This window comes from Danio rerio, chromosome 18 (genome assembly GCF_049306965.1).
Source record: "Danio rerio strain Tuebingen ecotype United States chromosome 18, GRCz12tu, whole genome shotgun sequence".
Taxonomy (NCBI): Eukaryota; Metazoa; Chordata; class Actinopteri; order Cypriniformes; family Danionidae; genus Danio; species Danio rerio.
The window spans coordinates 38,959,957-38,976,352 of record NC_133193.1 but is presented as its reverse complement, the minus strand read 5'-3'; the positions used below and the strand labels follow the sequence as shown (position 1 = coordinate 38,976,352).

The 16,396-nt window shown below is 36.6% G+C and overlaps 1 protein-coding gene across 5 annotated transcripts in view; it reads right to left on the bottom strand.

Annotated features, from left to right (window-relative positions):
• Positions 1-9,320: 9,320 nt before the first annotated feature.
• tmem91 (transmembrane protein 91) overlaps positions 9,321-16,396 on the bottom strand; it is a 71,136-nt gene continuing 64,060 nt past the window's right edge. For 3 of the 5 annotated variants that reach the window (XM_073930002.1, XM_009293788.5, XM_068214926.2), the window contains one exon: positions 9,321-9,843. In XM_073930002.1, coding sequence (XP_073786103.1) covers positions 9,688-9,843 — 156 coding nt within the window. In that variant the 3' untranslated portion in view covers positions 9,321-9,687. Of the gene's footprint in view, positions 9,844-12,680; positions 12,855-14,833; positions 15,542-15,725; positions 15,805-16,396 lie in introns of those variants that run through there. The other 2 variants (XM_009293789.5, XM_073930003.1) reach the window with 2 other exon arrangements.

Here is a 16,396-nt window from a genome sequence, read left to right as displayed (position 1 = left end):
TTATTAGATTTTGCAAAACATTTTCTAATTTGCATTTGCTTTTATGATCTAGAGATCAAGTATTTGGCCTCAATGTATTATTTTGTTTGTGTTTTTATCATTACAACGCTTACAAGAACATACCATAGTAACATAATATATTGTTTTGGGTACAATAATAAACACTACAAATGTACTATTTAGGTGTATATAATAATATAAAACAACATAAATGGCTATGTTGCTGTTTAGGTATCATTGAGTATTTCATGTCTTTCATTCCTAATTAATGGAATTGGAAAAAATAATGCAATTTTCCTGAATAAACATTATTTATTTAAGAGGAAAAGAAACGTATTGACCCCAAAAAATTGAACTGTAGAGTTTTTATTATCTTCTTTGGAGAAATATTTTAATGTGTACAATTTCGATATAGATTATAGTTTCTTCTGTTAAACACAAAAGAAGATATTTTAAAAAGTAATGGAAATTGGTTACCATTGACTTCCACAGAAAATTATTTCATCTGGAGGTCAATGGTTACCAGTTTCTAACAAGTGGAGTTTATTCATAAACTAATTTTGAGAGGATCACGTGATTATGATTGAACACGGCTGGTTTTGCATTAGCATGTATCCACCAATCAGGCAATTCATTCCTATCTTGGATTTGAAGAATCCCCCCTTCCACCTTTACCTCTTCAACTTTTCCTTCATAAGGCGGCACGGTGGCCCAGTGGTTAGCACTGTTGCCTCACAGCAAGAACGTCATCGGTTCTAGTCCTTTAACAAGCCGGCGGTTGTTTCTGTGCATAGTGCCAAAAAAAATGCACAACAAGTGAATTAATCAATCTAAATTTAGCACTACAGTCAAACTGCAGCATATCTCTTCATAGCATTCATTTTAGTCATCAGCTCTTATGAGGGGGGAGTTGTCGAGATCTACCTGAGCTCAAGGCTCCCCTCTCACCCTGTAAACGAGAGGGAGCCCAGGGCTCAAGGACCTTTTGGGCTCAGGGCTCTCTCACGGGACAGCATGCCAAACTTGCTTATAATCAATCATCAGCTAAGTGTGAACTCTTGAAATATCTTTATTTTGTGTTCAACAGAAATAAAGAAACTCATGTGGTTTTAGAAACACATGAGGGTCAGTAAATATTACATTTTAATTTAGAGGAGAAAACATCCAATTTAGGTACCAAATAACTAGCTGGATCTCTAGAAAAAAAAGCTTGTATTAATTGAAAAGACTGTGATGATTTTGTGTTGAACTCCAAGCAACTGCACTTAGTTCAAATATGACATTAAGACCATCGCTTTGGGCACCACAGCTTTCAAAATTAAAAAATGATAAAGCTTTCCACTACTGTAAGCTGGGTCAGTTGGAAAATTACATAGAATATTAATATGCATTATCGTTAATTACTGTTCACTGCAGTTGTGCTTGATCTACCATTAAGTTCCTCTAGAGACATACAGTAATGAGTACCATTAAAACATGTCGACATTTTCAATAACAACAATGCAGTCGCAAGAACAAAACCAAAATTACAATATTCAATCAAGTCGGTTTATTTATTCATAACAGATACCTTAGAAATTTACATACACATTTACATAATATTAATGTAGAGAAGGAATGAAATGACGACACCAGACGTTTCTTCTGTTCCTCTTAGATTGCTGTGGTCTGAATATTCCTGCACCGTCAGGTTGTTTGTGCTGCTTCTTTTCTATAATCCACACAGGCAATGATGAGTTTCCAGAGGGGGTTTTGCTATCGCTCTTCTCCTCTGCTCCATGGGGCAGCTTGTTGTTGAAGTAATACCTAATTTCCTACCATGATATGACCCAATTTGTAATAGCGGGGAGCTCGAAGGGCACCTGCCAAGGCAGTTTATGCTGACCGCTGTTTTGTGCCCTGCTACGAAAATGAATGAATCCAAACTTTAAATCCAAAGTTATTTTCTGTATTATGCACATTACTGTTCAAAAGTTTGTCACCTTGGAATTATAAGGTTCTATCTGCGTTCTCAATTATTTTGTGATATTGAGCTTCAAAAAACATCCCATAATGTAAATAAGTTGTCATTTAATAAGAATATATCAATAACTCAATTTTGACAAAAAAAAATGTTAGATAGAACCTTATAACTCTAAGGTGACGAGTTCTGTAAGAAGTCAGTAAGTCTTTTTGTTTTTAAAATACAGCGAATTATGTGTAATATTATACTGTAAATCTAATTGTCTTTCTATACATGGCAAAACTAAATATTTTCTGCAGCCATTACTCCAAATTTCGGTCACATAATCCTTCAGAAATCATTTTAATAAGCTGCCTTTAAAGCTCAATAAATATTTATCATTTTTATCAATGGTTTGTTGCTGCTTAACATGATTTAGGAAACCATAATTTATTAAAGATTGTTTTATTTCTTTGATTAAATATTCAAAAGAACAGCATTTCAATTATTCATTAATTTTCTTTTCGGCTTAGTCCCTTTATTAATCCGGAGTCGCCACAGTGGAATGAACCACCAACTTATCCAGCAAATGTTTTACACAGCGGATACCCTTCCAGCTGCAACCCATCTCTGGGAAACATCCATACACACTCATTCACACTCATACACTATGGACAATTTAGCCTGCCCAATTCACCAGTACCGCATGTCTTTGGACTGTAGGGGAAATTGGAGCACCCGGAGGAAACCCACGCGAACACAGGGAGAACATGCAAACTCCACACAGAAATGCAAACTGACTCAGTCAAGGCTCAAACCAGCGACCTTCTTGCTGTGAGGCAACAGGACTACCTACTGCGTCACCGTAACGCCCAAGAACATAATTTATTTGAAATTAAAAACTTTTTTAATATTATAAATATATTTAATGCACTTTTGACCAATTAATTCAACTCTCCTGAATAAACATTATTTATTTAAAAGGAAAAGAAATGAATTGACCTCAAAAAATTTAACTGTAGAGTTTTTATTGTCTACTTTGGGGAAAGTATTTTAATGTGAACAGTTTCGAGAGCATTCTAGATATAAGATTATTAGAAATAGTTCACCGAAAACAAAAAATAAAAAGTCATCATTTACTCACCCTTGACTTTTTCCAAACCATATTGAAAACGGTGACAGGATTGTAATTTTTAGGTGAACTATCCCCCACAAGTGAAATGAATGAGCAGAATGTTTACAAGCACACATTTCCTATTTAAAATAGGTCTCCCAATAATTCTGCATGAGAGCAGATGGATTATAAGTGTAGAAAATGTGTGAAGAAATGTCTTCACTTCCTATACATCAACTAAAACATGTCAGTCAAACCGTTGTGTTTTGGCACTGCTTATCACTCACCTTTAGGGTTGTCGAGGCAAAAGTGTATGTATTAAACATTAGTGGACTGCTACAGCAAAGTAAACATTACTGTCGTGTAGAAATGTAACTGCCGTATATCCCAGAGTTCACTTTTAACCAAGTGCATGCCTTCAATCTCACACATGCAGCTTCAAGTCAGTGACTGCCAAGGCAGGCAAATACCCTTTAGTTTTCATAGTGCATGATTAATCCATTAAAAAAATAAGACTTTTCTTCTTGTTCAAGCCACTTATTTAAAGGTTCAAGAAGTACTTTTTTGAGATTTTAACAGATGTGTGTGTGTTGAGCATCAGTTAAGACAGTGTTAGCACCCGTTAGCTTTAATTGTGGGAAATTTTATTTTTATGGGATTTATTTTATAAATTATGGGATTATTTTAAGCTTTTGTCTGCTAATTTCAGCTTCCGGGTTTAAAATGATTTTTGGGGCGGGATCAAAATCGGTGACGTATCGCAAAACTGCTAGTGCAAAGATGATGCGTCGGTTTCTCATTATTATTCATAGAGTTTTCTTATCCTATAAGAAAAGCCTGCTTCTTAATTATTCATGATTGCACGTGCTTTCCGAAAGCAAGACAGACCAGCCAGTGCCAAGCTGTGAGATCCTACCTTAATTACTGGATGAAACCGCGTCCACTGACCCACGGCACACAGTATTTAGTCTTTCATGAAGGGTCGTATGTGTTTGTTTGATTCATGGGGTTTGTTGCATGTTTTTCCCCGCGATCCTGTCAGGGCCGATACAGCAATGCTGTTTGTGTGCAGTGAGCATTTTTGTCAGAAGATCAGTACGAGAATTGGAGAAGGGCGGACGCTGTCTTTTATCAGGAGTTCGTTCACATTTAGACACATCGCCGTGCTGCTGTGTTTGCATAAATCCTCTAGATTACCAGCAGGGCTAATGGTTAAAATAGACAGGGCAAGAGACCTGCTGCACTGAGGCTGCATTCAGACCTTTAATTCAGACCCGGGGATTGAGGGAAAAGACCACATTTAGTGTTTTTATAAACACGATTATCTTTACAATTGTATAAATTGTGGTTGTGTATGAAATTATGGATAGCAAAGTAGCAGGGCATTAAATTAACATTATCATGCATTTTTTGAAAAAAAAATAGACCTTAACCGAAAGTGGGGGGTTTCATGGCCCTTTAAAATGAGTTGAAACACAATTCTTAAGTTTGTGTTTCTTTGGGGGCTTCTTAATTATTTTATGCTCATCTAATTAAATTTGTAAAAACAATTAAGTTACTTTATCGATTTTTGTTGGAACAACATGAAAGAATTGTGTGGAACCCAGCACTTTTTTTTACAGCTTAGTATAAACACATGTGATGATCTTAAGGATGTTTACATACCTGCAAACTCATTACCATTCTGCAAAAATGTTGCACTTATTCATGGCAAGTGAACCTTAAAGGATCACATTCACACACAGTTATTCTATTCATTATTCATTCTTGTTGAAAGTCGGTTTGATTTTCTTTCTTCAACAAAATGAATACAAAAGAAGACCGGGTTTCTGCACCTTCCATCAAATTTCTGACTTTTTAAGATCATTAAGACCATGATTTCTTTTTTTCTAATGGTCTCGTATTATCATTAGAATTTTTTTTTTTTCATAAAATTTTTTATTTCATTTGGGGAATTTGATGTAAAAATGTCTAACAACTATTGTAAATTGTATCTCTTTGCAATAAAAATAAATATATATATATATATATATATATATATATATATATATATATATATATATATATATATATATATATATATATATATATATATATATATATATATATTTTTTTTTTTTTTTTTTTTAGATGTATTGTTGATCATTGGATGGATGTCTGCCTAAACTGAGTAGCTTTACTTCACTGAAAAAAATTATGTCTGCAAAATCGTTGCAAACAATTTATATGTGTTGAATTTAAACAAATAAAATTAAATTTAGTAATGTTCTACTTAATTTGTTTATTTACATTCAGCCCAAATAAATTGATTACTTAACATTGAATATTTAAATGTAAATCCAAGAAATAATTTGTGAATCTTTTTTTTTTTTTGGGACAAAGCAAAATTAAGATCTTTAAAAAAAAACGATTTAAGACCTACAACTCAACATGTCAGTGTACTTGAGACATTTTAAGGCCTAAAAATTTAAGTTTTTAAATTTAAGGCATTTTTAGACTTTTTAAGACAGAGCGGATGCCCTGGAAGAGATTTTGAAAAATGTCATAATCCAGTAGCAATTTACTTCCATAGTATCTTTTTTCCTACTATGATATACAATGGCTACCAGTTTTCAACATTCTTCAGAATATTTTTTTTTTGGTTAAATAGAAAAACAAGCAAACTCATAAACGTTTAGAACCACAGTTTAATTTTTGAGTAAACTATCCCTTAGATAGAATCTTAGAAGGCATTTGGTTTTCATTATACCTTTGTATAATGGTATTCTAATGGTAGTTTCTAATGATATTCAGTAGTTTAGTTCTTTTAAAGGGAATACATGTAGAATTTAGAAACTAATTTGTGACATTTACTAAACTGCACCCGACAACTTATTTCAAAACTAAAACTTTAGAACTACTCTAATGAAGTCAGTCGCTGGGATTCACATCTGCCTAAATTATTGTAAGTTCTTAATAATGTTTCAGTTCTTGAAAAATGTATCACATTTGATTTCCATTTACCAACACGTTTTAGTGTAATTCTTGTAAAAAAAAAAAAAAAAAATGCTGTTAAACCCAATGAAAGACTCCTGAAACATCTTTTTTCAAATAATGTAATAATCAGAATTCGTGAAACAATGTCACTATCCCCATTAAGAAAAAAAAATTACACAACAAACATTTTACCACAGCAATTTATATCAAGTGGGATTTCCTCATAGTATTTATTTTAAAAGAACATTCTGATCAGAAATTCAATTTCATCTTAAAGGGTTATTTCACCTAAAAATTGTAATTCTATTATTAATTGCTTGTTCAAATCCCCTCAGACCTTGTAGACCTTTTTAGACCATTTATCTTTACAACACAAATTGAAATATTTTAGATTAAATCTGAGTGAAAAGAAAAACATTGTCAAAACATTCCATGTGACTTAGGTACTTCAACTTTCCAATTACTCCAAGAGCAGTAATAAATAAACCTGTAAAAACATTGTCCTCAGATCATCAAGGTGCACATTACATTTTTATGTCCCTTTTTGGGTGAACTAACCCTTTAAATTTTGCCACTCGAACATTAGAAATGTGTTAACTTATCTTAGATATGGGTAAAAAATAAGACAAAAATGGCAGTCATGGTGACTTTTATTACATTTTTTAAAGGATCAATTCTCTTTTTGTGATTTCTGGATTGATCCAGAGTTTGCAGGTATGGCGTACTATGAACAATTATGACTATGAAGCGTCTCCATACAGTTTTGATGGTAGTTGGGAAAAAGGACAGTCTACATTTATCAAGCTATGAATAGAGTCCTGCAGGACAAGCTTCTCATAACAGCATGACTCAGTGGAAGCTGCAGTATATGTGTGTGTGTGTGTGTGTGTATGTGTGTGTGTTTCCCCATTTGCCTATGAGCTTTGTCTGTGCAAACTTGCTTTGCATCCTCATATTTGCAGAATCTGTCTGAACTTGCGCTTGTTTTTGGCAATCTCCAACTGAGTTCTGAAGTCTTTCACTGTGCTGTTTTCAGTTTGGAGGGTGGTTCAATGACCAATTTTTTAGAGCTCAGATAGAGAATGACCCAGTTTGCTGAAGTCATGTGTCTCTGAGGGCACGTCCTGGAGTTGTCGCAGCCGAGTCCGTTGTGATCTCCTGATCTTAATGTCCTTGTCGAGTTACCTTCTATAACAAGCCCTTAAGGCCTCAGTTTCTCCCTTTCTTGTCAATTTATACAAAAGCAGAAATACCTATGTGGGTGACACAACTAGGGCTGCACAATATATACAATCAAAATATACATAAATATCCGCCAAGTCGACTGTTTTAGTTAGGTCTTCCGAGTGGAATAAGTACTAATAAATGACCAATTAGGCAGAAAAGAAACCAGAAGGTAATAATGGGAAATTAGTACTTTAAAGTGTTGCCAATGTTTTTAATGAACAGTATGTGCTCTGTATACGTTATTATTATATATTATATCTAAAGATAATTGGACAGTACCGTTCCTTGCACAGAGCCTGTTTATACCTGGTATTAAAATGCATGTTGTGGATGCCATTAAAGACAGCTTTAAAATGTCGAGATTGTCCATCTTCAACCACTTCCAGAGATAATCAAAACACATGTAGTTTTATATAGTCTCAGCGCTTTAACCTTCAACCTTTACTGTCAACCAATTAGAATCAAAGCTTGATAATTTTACATTTGCAAATGTAGATATAAAGTGATAGTTTGTTCAAAACTAAATATTTTGTCACCACTTACGCATATTTCACTTGTTGAATTGTTCTGTTGAACACAAAAGAAGAAAGCTTGAAACTTGTAACCATTGACATCCATAGGAATTGTTTTTCCTACAATTGATACAGGTTTCCAACAATCTTCAACATATCATCTTGTGTGTAGAGCAGTAGAATGAAACTTATAAAGATTTGTAACCACTTGAGGGTGTAAACGTTTAATTTCAGGTGAATTATGCCTTTAAAGGGGAGGTCCACTATGATATCATATTTTAAACTTTAGTTGATGTGTAATGTAGCTGTGTGAACTTAAACAACATCTCTGAATGTAATATGTTCAAAGTTCAATGCAAAGGGAGACATTGGATTTTGCAAAGTTAGCTAAGCAAAGCCTACAGCGAACAAAGTTTGAGCACTACAAAAAAATTCACCCGGGCTAGTGAGATAATAATTGCTTCAGGTTATGGGCATTCACCACACGCATACACCCTGTGCAGCGAAGGGGCGTGGCTAGTGGATCTGTAGTGCTGTAAAGTAGCAGAGAAAGCTAAAATGGCATCCAAACGCTGTTTTTTTCACAGAGCTTTTTCTGTTTTTGTATTTGGGCTTCCAAACGGCATGACACAAAGAAAGAAGTGCTTACAATTTAACTTTAATTATGTTCCAGAGAATAAAAAAAAAAAAAAAAAAAAAAATATATATATATATATATATATATATATATATATATATATATATATATATATATATATATATAGCTAGCATTTGACAAAGGACAGCTTTTAAAATCTCTCCCAGTTCAGTGCTGGATTCGTCTAAAAACTCCACCAACCGACGAAGCTGTGGACTGTGAGCCACAGCCTGAAAGTATTTTTGTATGTTTAAATTGATCTATTACATGCACAGTTTCTAGCGTTAATGGTTGGTATAGCTAGGGCGTGAACAAATATGCAAACAATGGGAAATTCTATCAGTCAAACCGTCGTAAACACCCACAAACGTTAGCAGCACTGCAGTGTCTTTATGCTGCCACTTTCCATGCGTTCTACATCTCAAATAATACACTCACAATAGACATGTTAATGTTTCATATTACTTACACGTGCTTATTCCAAATACATGTGAAAAACACTTGTCAGATTTTATTTTTGAAAGCTGATGTAAGGTTCAGCTGTGTCCTCCGTACAAACTGATACAGCTAACAGCTAATCTGACTGAGTATTTACACAGTGCAATAGCGATTGCTTGAATTGCTTGATGATGTGAAGCCAATCTGTGAATCCCAGGACATTATGTTATCTGACCAATCAGAGCCTCTTGAGGGTCATTTTCCTGCTAGCTGAGTAGCAGTATGTAATCAAAGTAAGTTACATGAATAAATAACAAGGTTTTCTACAAATGAAGCATGAGCACACATTGCTTTGCATCTCATGAACACAGCCAAGCTTCAAAAATACACTCTGGACCACCCCTTTAAGAATAAAATAGTACAGTTGAAAAATACTGTAACATTATTTTTGCTAAATTGTTTCCCTTTTCTTTTGATTTACTGGATTTATTAGGTATGGAGTGGTTGTAAAATATTAATATATGTTTTATTCTGATAACATTTCCAAGTTTCAAATAAAATTGTAATTTAGAGCATATACTGTTTGAAAACAATATACATATTGTGCAGCCCTAGTCACAATCATAATTTGACACATATAAAGCAATTTCAGCAAAAAAAAAAAAAAAAAAAAAAAAAAAATATATATATATATATCCAGAAAACCAAGTCTCTCCAAGTCAATTGTACTTTTCCAGAGGTGTAAATGAATGTGAGTATGTAAAGAGCAGCGGTTTGTGTGATTAAGAACCAGGGAAGTGTGTTTCTGGAAGAATTGAGAGAAGATACCAATGCAGTAGTCTTAAGGTGGTTTTCCAGACAAATAGGAGATCAGGGCAGCGATGGCACAGATGTAAGTGATGATGCCGAACACGATTGAAAGGATGGAGAGCCACAGAGCCTGCCGAGAAGCTGCACTGGCACCCTGGAAATCTCCTTGTGCTGACGCTTTGTTTGTCTGAAGCGGAGAAGAGAGAAGGTAAACAGTATTAATCATAGTGAATGATGGACATTCCTCTGCTCTCTCTCATATGACTACAGGAATTACAGTAGCTTTCACATAGGATTGTTCAAAAGCACGCATATTTTACACCTTGTAAAAAAATTTATATGATCAAAAAGCAATGACAATTTTTTTATGATACTCTAATTAATTTCAATAAGCTAATTAGGTTTCACAAAATTTCAATACAATTTAAAACTATGCAGACTGTCTTTAGCTAAAAGCAAAAAAAAAAAAAAGTTTAAGTTTAGGGCAAATTTTCATTTTTGGGTGAACTATTATTTCAACAGTGCATTATTACACTATCCTTTCTTTTAGTTGTTTCCCTTCTCTTTTTACCTTTGATCTCCTCATTCGAGACAACACCTCCTGTTTCATTGGAAATCAATCACCGGAGGTCTCTCATTATGACACTAATTAAAGTCTGAATGAAACCCATTGATCAGAGTCTCGTCAGCTGTGTGGGCTGAACATTTGCTTTGCCACATCCATTGAAAAAAAGTCCTTTAAACTGTATACAAGTTCCATAATGTATGGAAAAAGCAACACCCTGTGGAAATAGGAAGGCAATCAGATTAGAGAGTTGAAGTTGTTCAAACATTACATCCGGTGGTCAGTAAATGGTTTGTGGGTCTGTCTGAGGATGAGACAAAAGCTGTAATGCAAATGGCTTTGACTTGTATTATTCTTTTGTTTGGAACTTTGATTCACTGGTGGCATAATCCTGTAAATCTCAGTGTAATCCTGTCTAAACCTTCAGGTATGATTCCATAATGTTCACATTCACTCCTAAAAGAGCTCTAGACTTGAGATTAGCAGCTAATCTCTGTCACTTTCGGTCCATCTGCCCTTTAGACTCTGTCTGTCTGTCTGTCTGTCTGTCTGTCTGTTACAAACAGAGGTGGACACATTCCACAATTTAGGTACTTGAGGTAAAGCACACATAACCTTATAAAATATTACTCCAGTAGAAGGATAAAGTCTTCATTTTCAATATTAAAGAGCACTTATGATGAAAATCTGTTTAGACAGAACTGTTTGCAGGTATTGTGTGTCGTATCGGGGTGATATAAAGACAAAACGTCTCTTTTTTTAAAATTTCCTGACGTTAAAATAGGATCCAAATCCCTCCCATTTTGAGGCCCACCGCAGCGTGATGTAGGACTGTGGTCCACCCAACAATATCTGACTCAGGCACACTCTGACAGGCACATGGGAAAAGTGGGCGAGGAGTACTAACATTAAAGGCACAGGCAACAACAGCTACATTGTGTTAAGAGCAGAAAATCTCAATAATCTGAAAGGTATAATAAATAATCTGATGGGTGTTTTAAGCTAAAATTTACAGACACATTCTGGAGACACGAAATACTAAATCCTTAATCTTGAAAAAGGGGTAAAATAAGTGCACTTTAAGTCAAAGTACGAAAGTACAAAAGTCAAAGTCATAGTTACTGATGACTAGGCCCACACGAAATCTACGCATGCAGAAATCCGCAGAGTTTTTACTACTTATTTACTGGTGTAAATGTATTTGACTTAATATTTATTCAGTTTTTAATTAATTTCAGTAATATTACTGTGATATATAAATAGTATATAGTAGATAGTTAAAATAGTCTTTTAGTAGATAGTTGCTTTGCTTACTAATTTACCTGGTCTAATTTGACTTGCATTGTAAACATTAAATAAAAGTTAAAAATTTATTATTTTTTATTTCATAAATTAGGTTTTTAGTTATGATATTCCTAAAAAATATTCAGCAAAAATGTGCAGATTAAAAAAAAAAAAAAATGTTCTGAATTTGCAAAAAATGACCACAGATTCTGTCTGGCCCTACTGATGACTGATCATTCCTGAAAACATGTGAAATCACATTCACATGCTGAACTGAACCCCATGTGGCTCAGTTTGTAGTCAGTGAATCATTTAATAGAGACTCACTCTGATCAGATCATTTGAATCAGCGAGCAATTTAATGGAAACTCACTCTGAACAAATCACTTGAATCAATGAGTTGTCAGTTAAGTTCACAAATATATTGATGCTAATGCTCATCAGTTTCCCAATGAAGTGTTGAAGATTGCTTTCATTATTTCCCTTCTTACAGGACGAGCTGTACAGTGGGCGGATGCTCTATGGAATACCACCAGTCCAATGATGGCCACCCACTGTTCAGTCCAATTTGTGAGCCGACTAATTCATCTCTGATCAGATGACAATTTCTTCCTCCAGAATAACCTTTAAATGAGCTTCAAATAAGCAGGAAATAATGAAGTAAAAGGCATAATGTTTTGTTTTGGATTGTAGTGGAGAAAAAGTAAAAGTTTCCCATAATAAAAGACTCTTATGAAGTACAAACATATGTTCTTAAGTACAGTAGTAAAGTCAAAATACATGAATACTGTCCACCACTGGTCACAGGTAATGTAAACTGATGAAGAGAACCCATCAATCTATCACATTAATTTTAATTTGATTTGGGGTCATTAATACAGTCATTCTGTATATTTCAAAGTTCTTAAGGAGTGTATTGTGAGAGAATAGAGCTCACTACTGCAGTCCTTTATATAATAGACTTATAAGCTTATGATTAGTGTCTACTCAATAAGTCAACATTTTGGTCTGTTTTCTCCCATTGATTATTTGCACGTTTCATAAAATTCCACTGAGCACATAACATTAGAATTCTTCAAATTTATATAATTGTACAAGGTTATTTTCACACCCTCGGCTCGTTCCTGCAGCTCCAATCACCACTCTCCCACACCATTCACCACTCACCACAACCATGAACAATCACCTGATTATTGATCACTCGCATCTGCACCTGCACCTGCAATCATCCATGCACTATATAAACTCACCTTCTTTATTTACTCACCGGTTGGAATCAAAATTAAATGATTCTCCTCATCGGCTCTCCCTCTTCCTCATTTTACTCTTCCATGGATGTCCTTCTTTACCTGTTAATGCAAACACACCTGCTTAAGGGAAGCGACATAAGCTTGGTTGGTGTAATAAAAGATCTGAAACTTACCATTTGAACTGTGTGTGAGATCACTCTCCCTCTATTACACCACTTACCTGCTTCATCTCTCAGGATTTGTTGCATTGCGTAAATAAATACCCTTAAAGATATAATCATCTTTGTCTTTGTTGTGTGACCGAGACAGTATTCCAGCCTAAAGAAAAGTCTAAAGAGGCTAATGAAGACTAGCACTGCTCTGACTGAAAGCTCTCTGGATCTGTTTGCTGGAATGGTGCATCCCATGTGGCAAACCTTACCTACCACTCCCCTGAGCGCTAATGCCAACCCTGTTGTCATCACAAGCACGCTGCTCGCTCACCCCGTTTTCTCCAACAATGCTCTCTCTATATTGAGGCTAATGCTCATCAGTTTCCCAGTGAAGTGTTGAGGGTTGCTTTTATGATTTCCCTTCTTTCAGGACGAGCTCTAAAGTGGGCGGATGCTCTATGGCAGTGGTCACTAAACTTGTTCCTGGAGGGCCGGTGTTCTGCAGATTTTAGCTCCAACAAGGTCTTACTAGATTTTAGCTCAAGGTCTTACTAGGTATACTTAAAACATCCAGGCAGGTGTGTTGAGGCAAGTTGGAGCTAAACCCTGCAGGGACACCGGCCCTCCAGGACCGAGATTGGTGACCCCTGCTCTATGGAATACCAGCACTCCAGTGATGGCCACCTACCAGTCCTTTAACAACAACTTTAAAGAGGTGTTCGCTGTCCCACTCACCCCCCTCTCTGTGGACGATGAATTGATCACTCTACACCAAGGTAACACCACAATTCACCCTGCACTTCTGAGCACTTGCTGCTAGCAGTGGCTGAAATCAAGTGGCCCTCCTCGCTGCTTACCATAAAGGTCTAAAACTGTAAATCCGCAAACAGATGGTGATTTATGATGACAGTGCTAATTTGGAAACTTTTATTAAAAAAGCCATCAGTATATCTCAACACCTATCAGCCTGACCTACCTCATCGTTTGCCAATCATGTTTTACCCATCAGAACTCCATCACCACCACAGGATATGGAAGAACCCATGATTACGAATGCCTTGACACCTCTAAACGACAATGACGAATTCGCAACCGACTCTGCCTCTACTGTGGAGAACAAACTCACCTCATTTCCAGCTGCCCAGTCCGCCCGCCTCGTCTAATGGTGATTCAAGTTACACTTACTCCATCAGTATCCCATACACCTTATATTAAAGCTCAACAAATTGTGAATTCTCGTACTATCCCCATACATGTGTTGGTGGATTCTGGAGCGGCTGATAACTTCATGTCTTCTCACTTCATTACTAAACATCATATCCCCTCTGTGCATAATGAAGTTCAATACCAGATAACCACCATACAAAACTCACCATTAGACAATAGCAAGATATCCTGATGAACAAAGGAATTAATCATCCAGTCTCCTCTTAACCATTCAGAAAAATATGCTTTACTCATCCTTCCCCGAGCCAATGTTGACGTAATTCTGGGCAGACCCTGGCCCGCAAAGCATCATTCCAGCATCAACTAGAGCACTAGAGTAATCCTGGGTTGGAGTGCATCATGCACCAATCATGGTTACACTGCTCCTCCTGTTGTTCACACTCCACACCTGGATTCCCTCTCCATTCACGCCACCACCATAGAAAATCCTTACCACTCCTCCGCAGTCTCCATTCTGGCCATCAACACTCCCTATCTCGACATCTTCAGCAAGGATTGAGCCACACTGTTACCCCCACATCGGTCCTGGGAATGAAGCAACGACCAGCTGCCAGACGGCAAACTACCGTAGGGAAGGATCCACCCTCTTTCCCGTCCTGAGCATGAGGCGATAAAGAATTATATCGACAAGTCTCTTTGTCAGGGGTTCATCAGACCATCCACTTCTCCATCTGCTTCGAGCGTTTTTTTTTTTTTGTAGCAAAGAAGGATGGAGGACTAAGGCCCTTGACCTCTGAAGTGCATACAACCTGATCCATATCCGAGAAAGAGACTGATGGAAAACGAATGAAACAAAATCTTCTGAGACTTCCTCCATTGTTTCACAATTGTATAGATGACATCTTAATCTACTTCCGTAACATGATAGAACACCAGTCTTATGCACAGAAGTTCCTCCACCGTCTCTGTGAAAACCACCTTTTTCTGAAAGCAGAGAAAAGGGTAAATGTGAACTCCACAAAACCTTGGATACATGATCACCACTTAAGGGATCAGTATGGAAGCAGGCAAAGTGGACGATGGGACGAACCAAAAACCCTGAAAGAACTGCAAAGGTTTCTGGGGTTCGCCAACATTTACTGACACTTTAAAAAGAACTACAGCCTCCAACTCCCTTAACCTCCCTCCTTAAAGGCGGTCATCGCACACTTTCTTGAAACCCCTGATGCACGCCAAGCCTTTGAACAACTTTGTGTTCACTACAGCTCCCATCCTCCAACATCCAGATCCCACTCTGCTCTTTGTTATGGAGGTAGACGCAGCTGATGCCAGAGTTGACAACGTCCTGGACGTCCATGGACACCCTGGATCCGACACTCCGTAAGGCATTTCACCACCGACACCAGAACACCCAGCTTCCTGAGGGCGTGGTCCTCCGCGCCAGTGGTCTAGGGTGCCTGGAGTCACCTGTGGAGTGGGTGGGGGTACTGTCATACCCTCGGCTCATTCCTGCAGCACCAATCACCGCTCTCCCTCACCATCAACCACTCACCAAACCCGTGAACAATCACCTGATTACTGATCACCGCACCTGCACCTGCACCTGCAATCACCCATGCACTATATAAACTCACCTCCTTCATTCACTTACCGGCTGGAATCAAAGTCAGATGGTTCTCATCATCGGCTCTCCCTCTTCCTCTTTGTACTCTTCCGTGGATGTCCTTCTCCTGTGGATGTAAACATACCTGCTTAAAGAAAGTGACTAAAGCTTTGTTGGTGTAATACTGAGGATCTGATATTTACCATTTGAACTGTGTGTGAGATCACTCTCCCTCTGCTACAACGCTTACCTGCTTCAACTCTCAGCATTTATTGCATTGCACAAATAAATACTCTTAAAGATATAATTATCTTTGTCTTCCTTGTTTTACTGTAACAGTTTTGAGTATAAGAATAATAATAATAGCACTGTCGACCAAGAGTCTATTTTAAGGAACAATTTGTAAGATTTTTGTCATTAAAATATTCTAAAACCACTTAAAGAGTCTTTATATTTCGGTCACTCATGAACCTACTATTAACATCATAGGCTCTTGATTTCCAATTTTCAGCAGCACAGCACAGGGAAGCATTTTAACAGAACTTAAAATGTATTTAGCATAATAAAACAGCACTGCTTCTTCCCCACTTGATCACAACCAGTAAGTTGCCGACCATACTATAATAAAAGCTTAGCTGCTTTCATGCCAAATTACGATTGTCATCAGTAATTGCTTCACTGCTCTCATTACACCGCTACGGCTTTCAGTCTTAAGGACT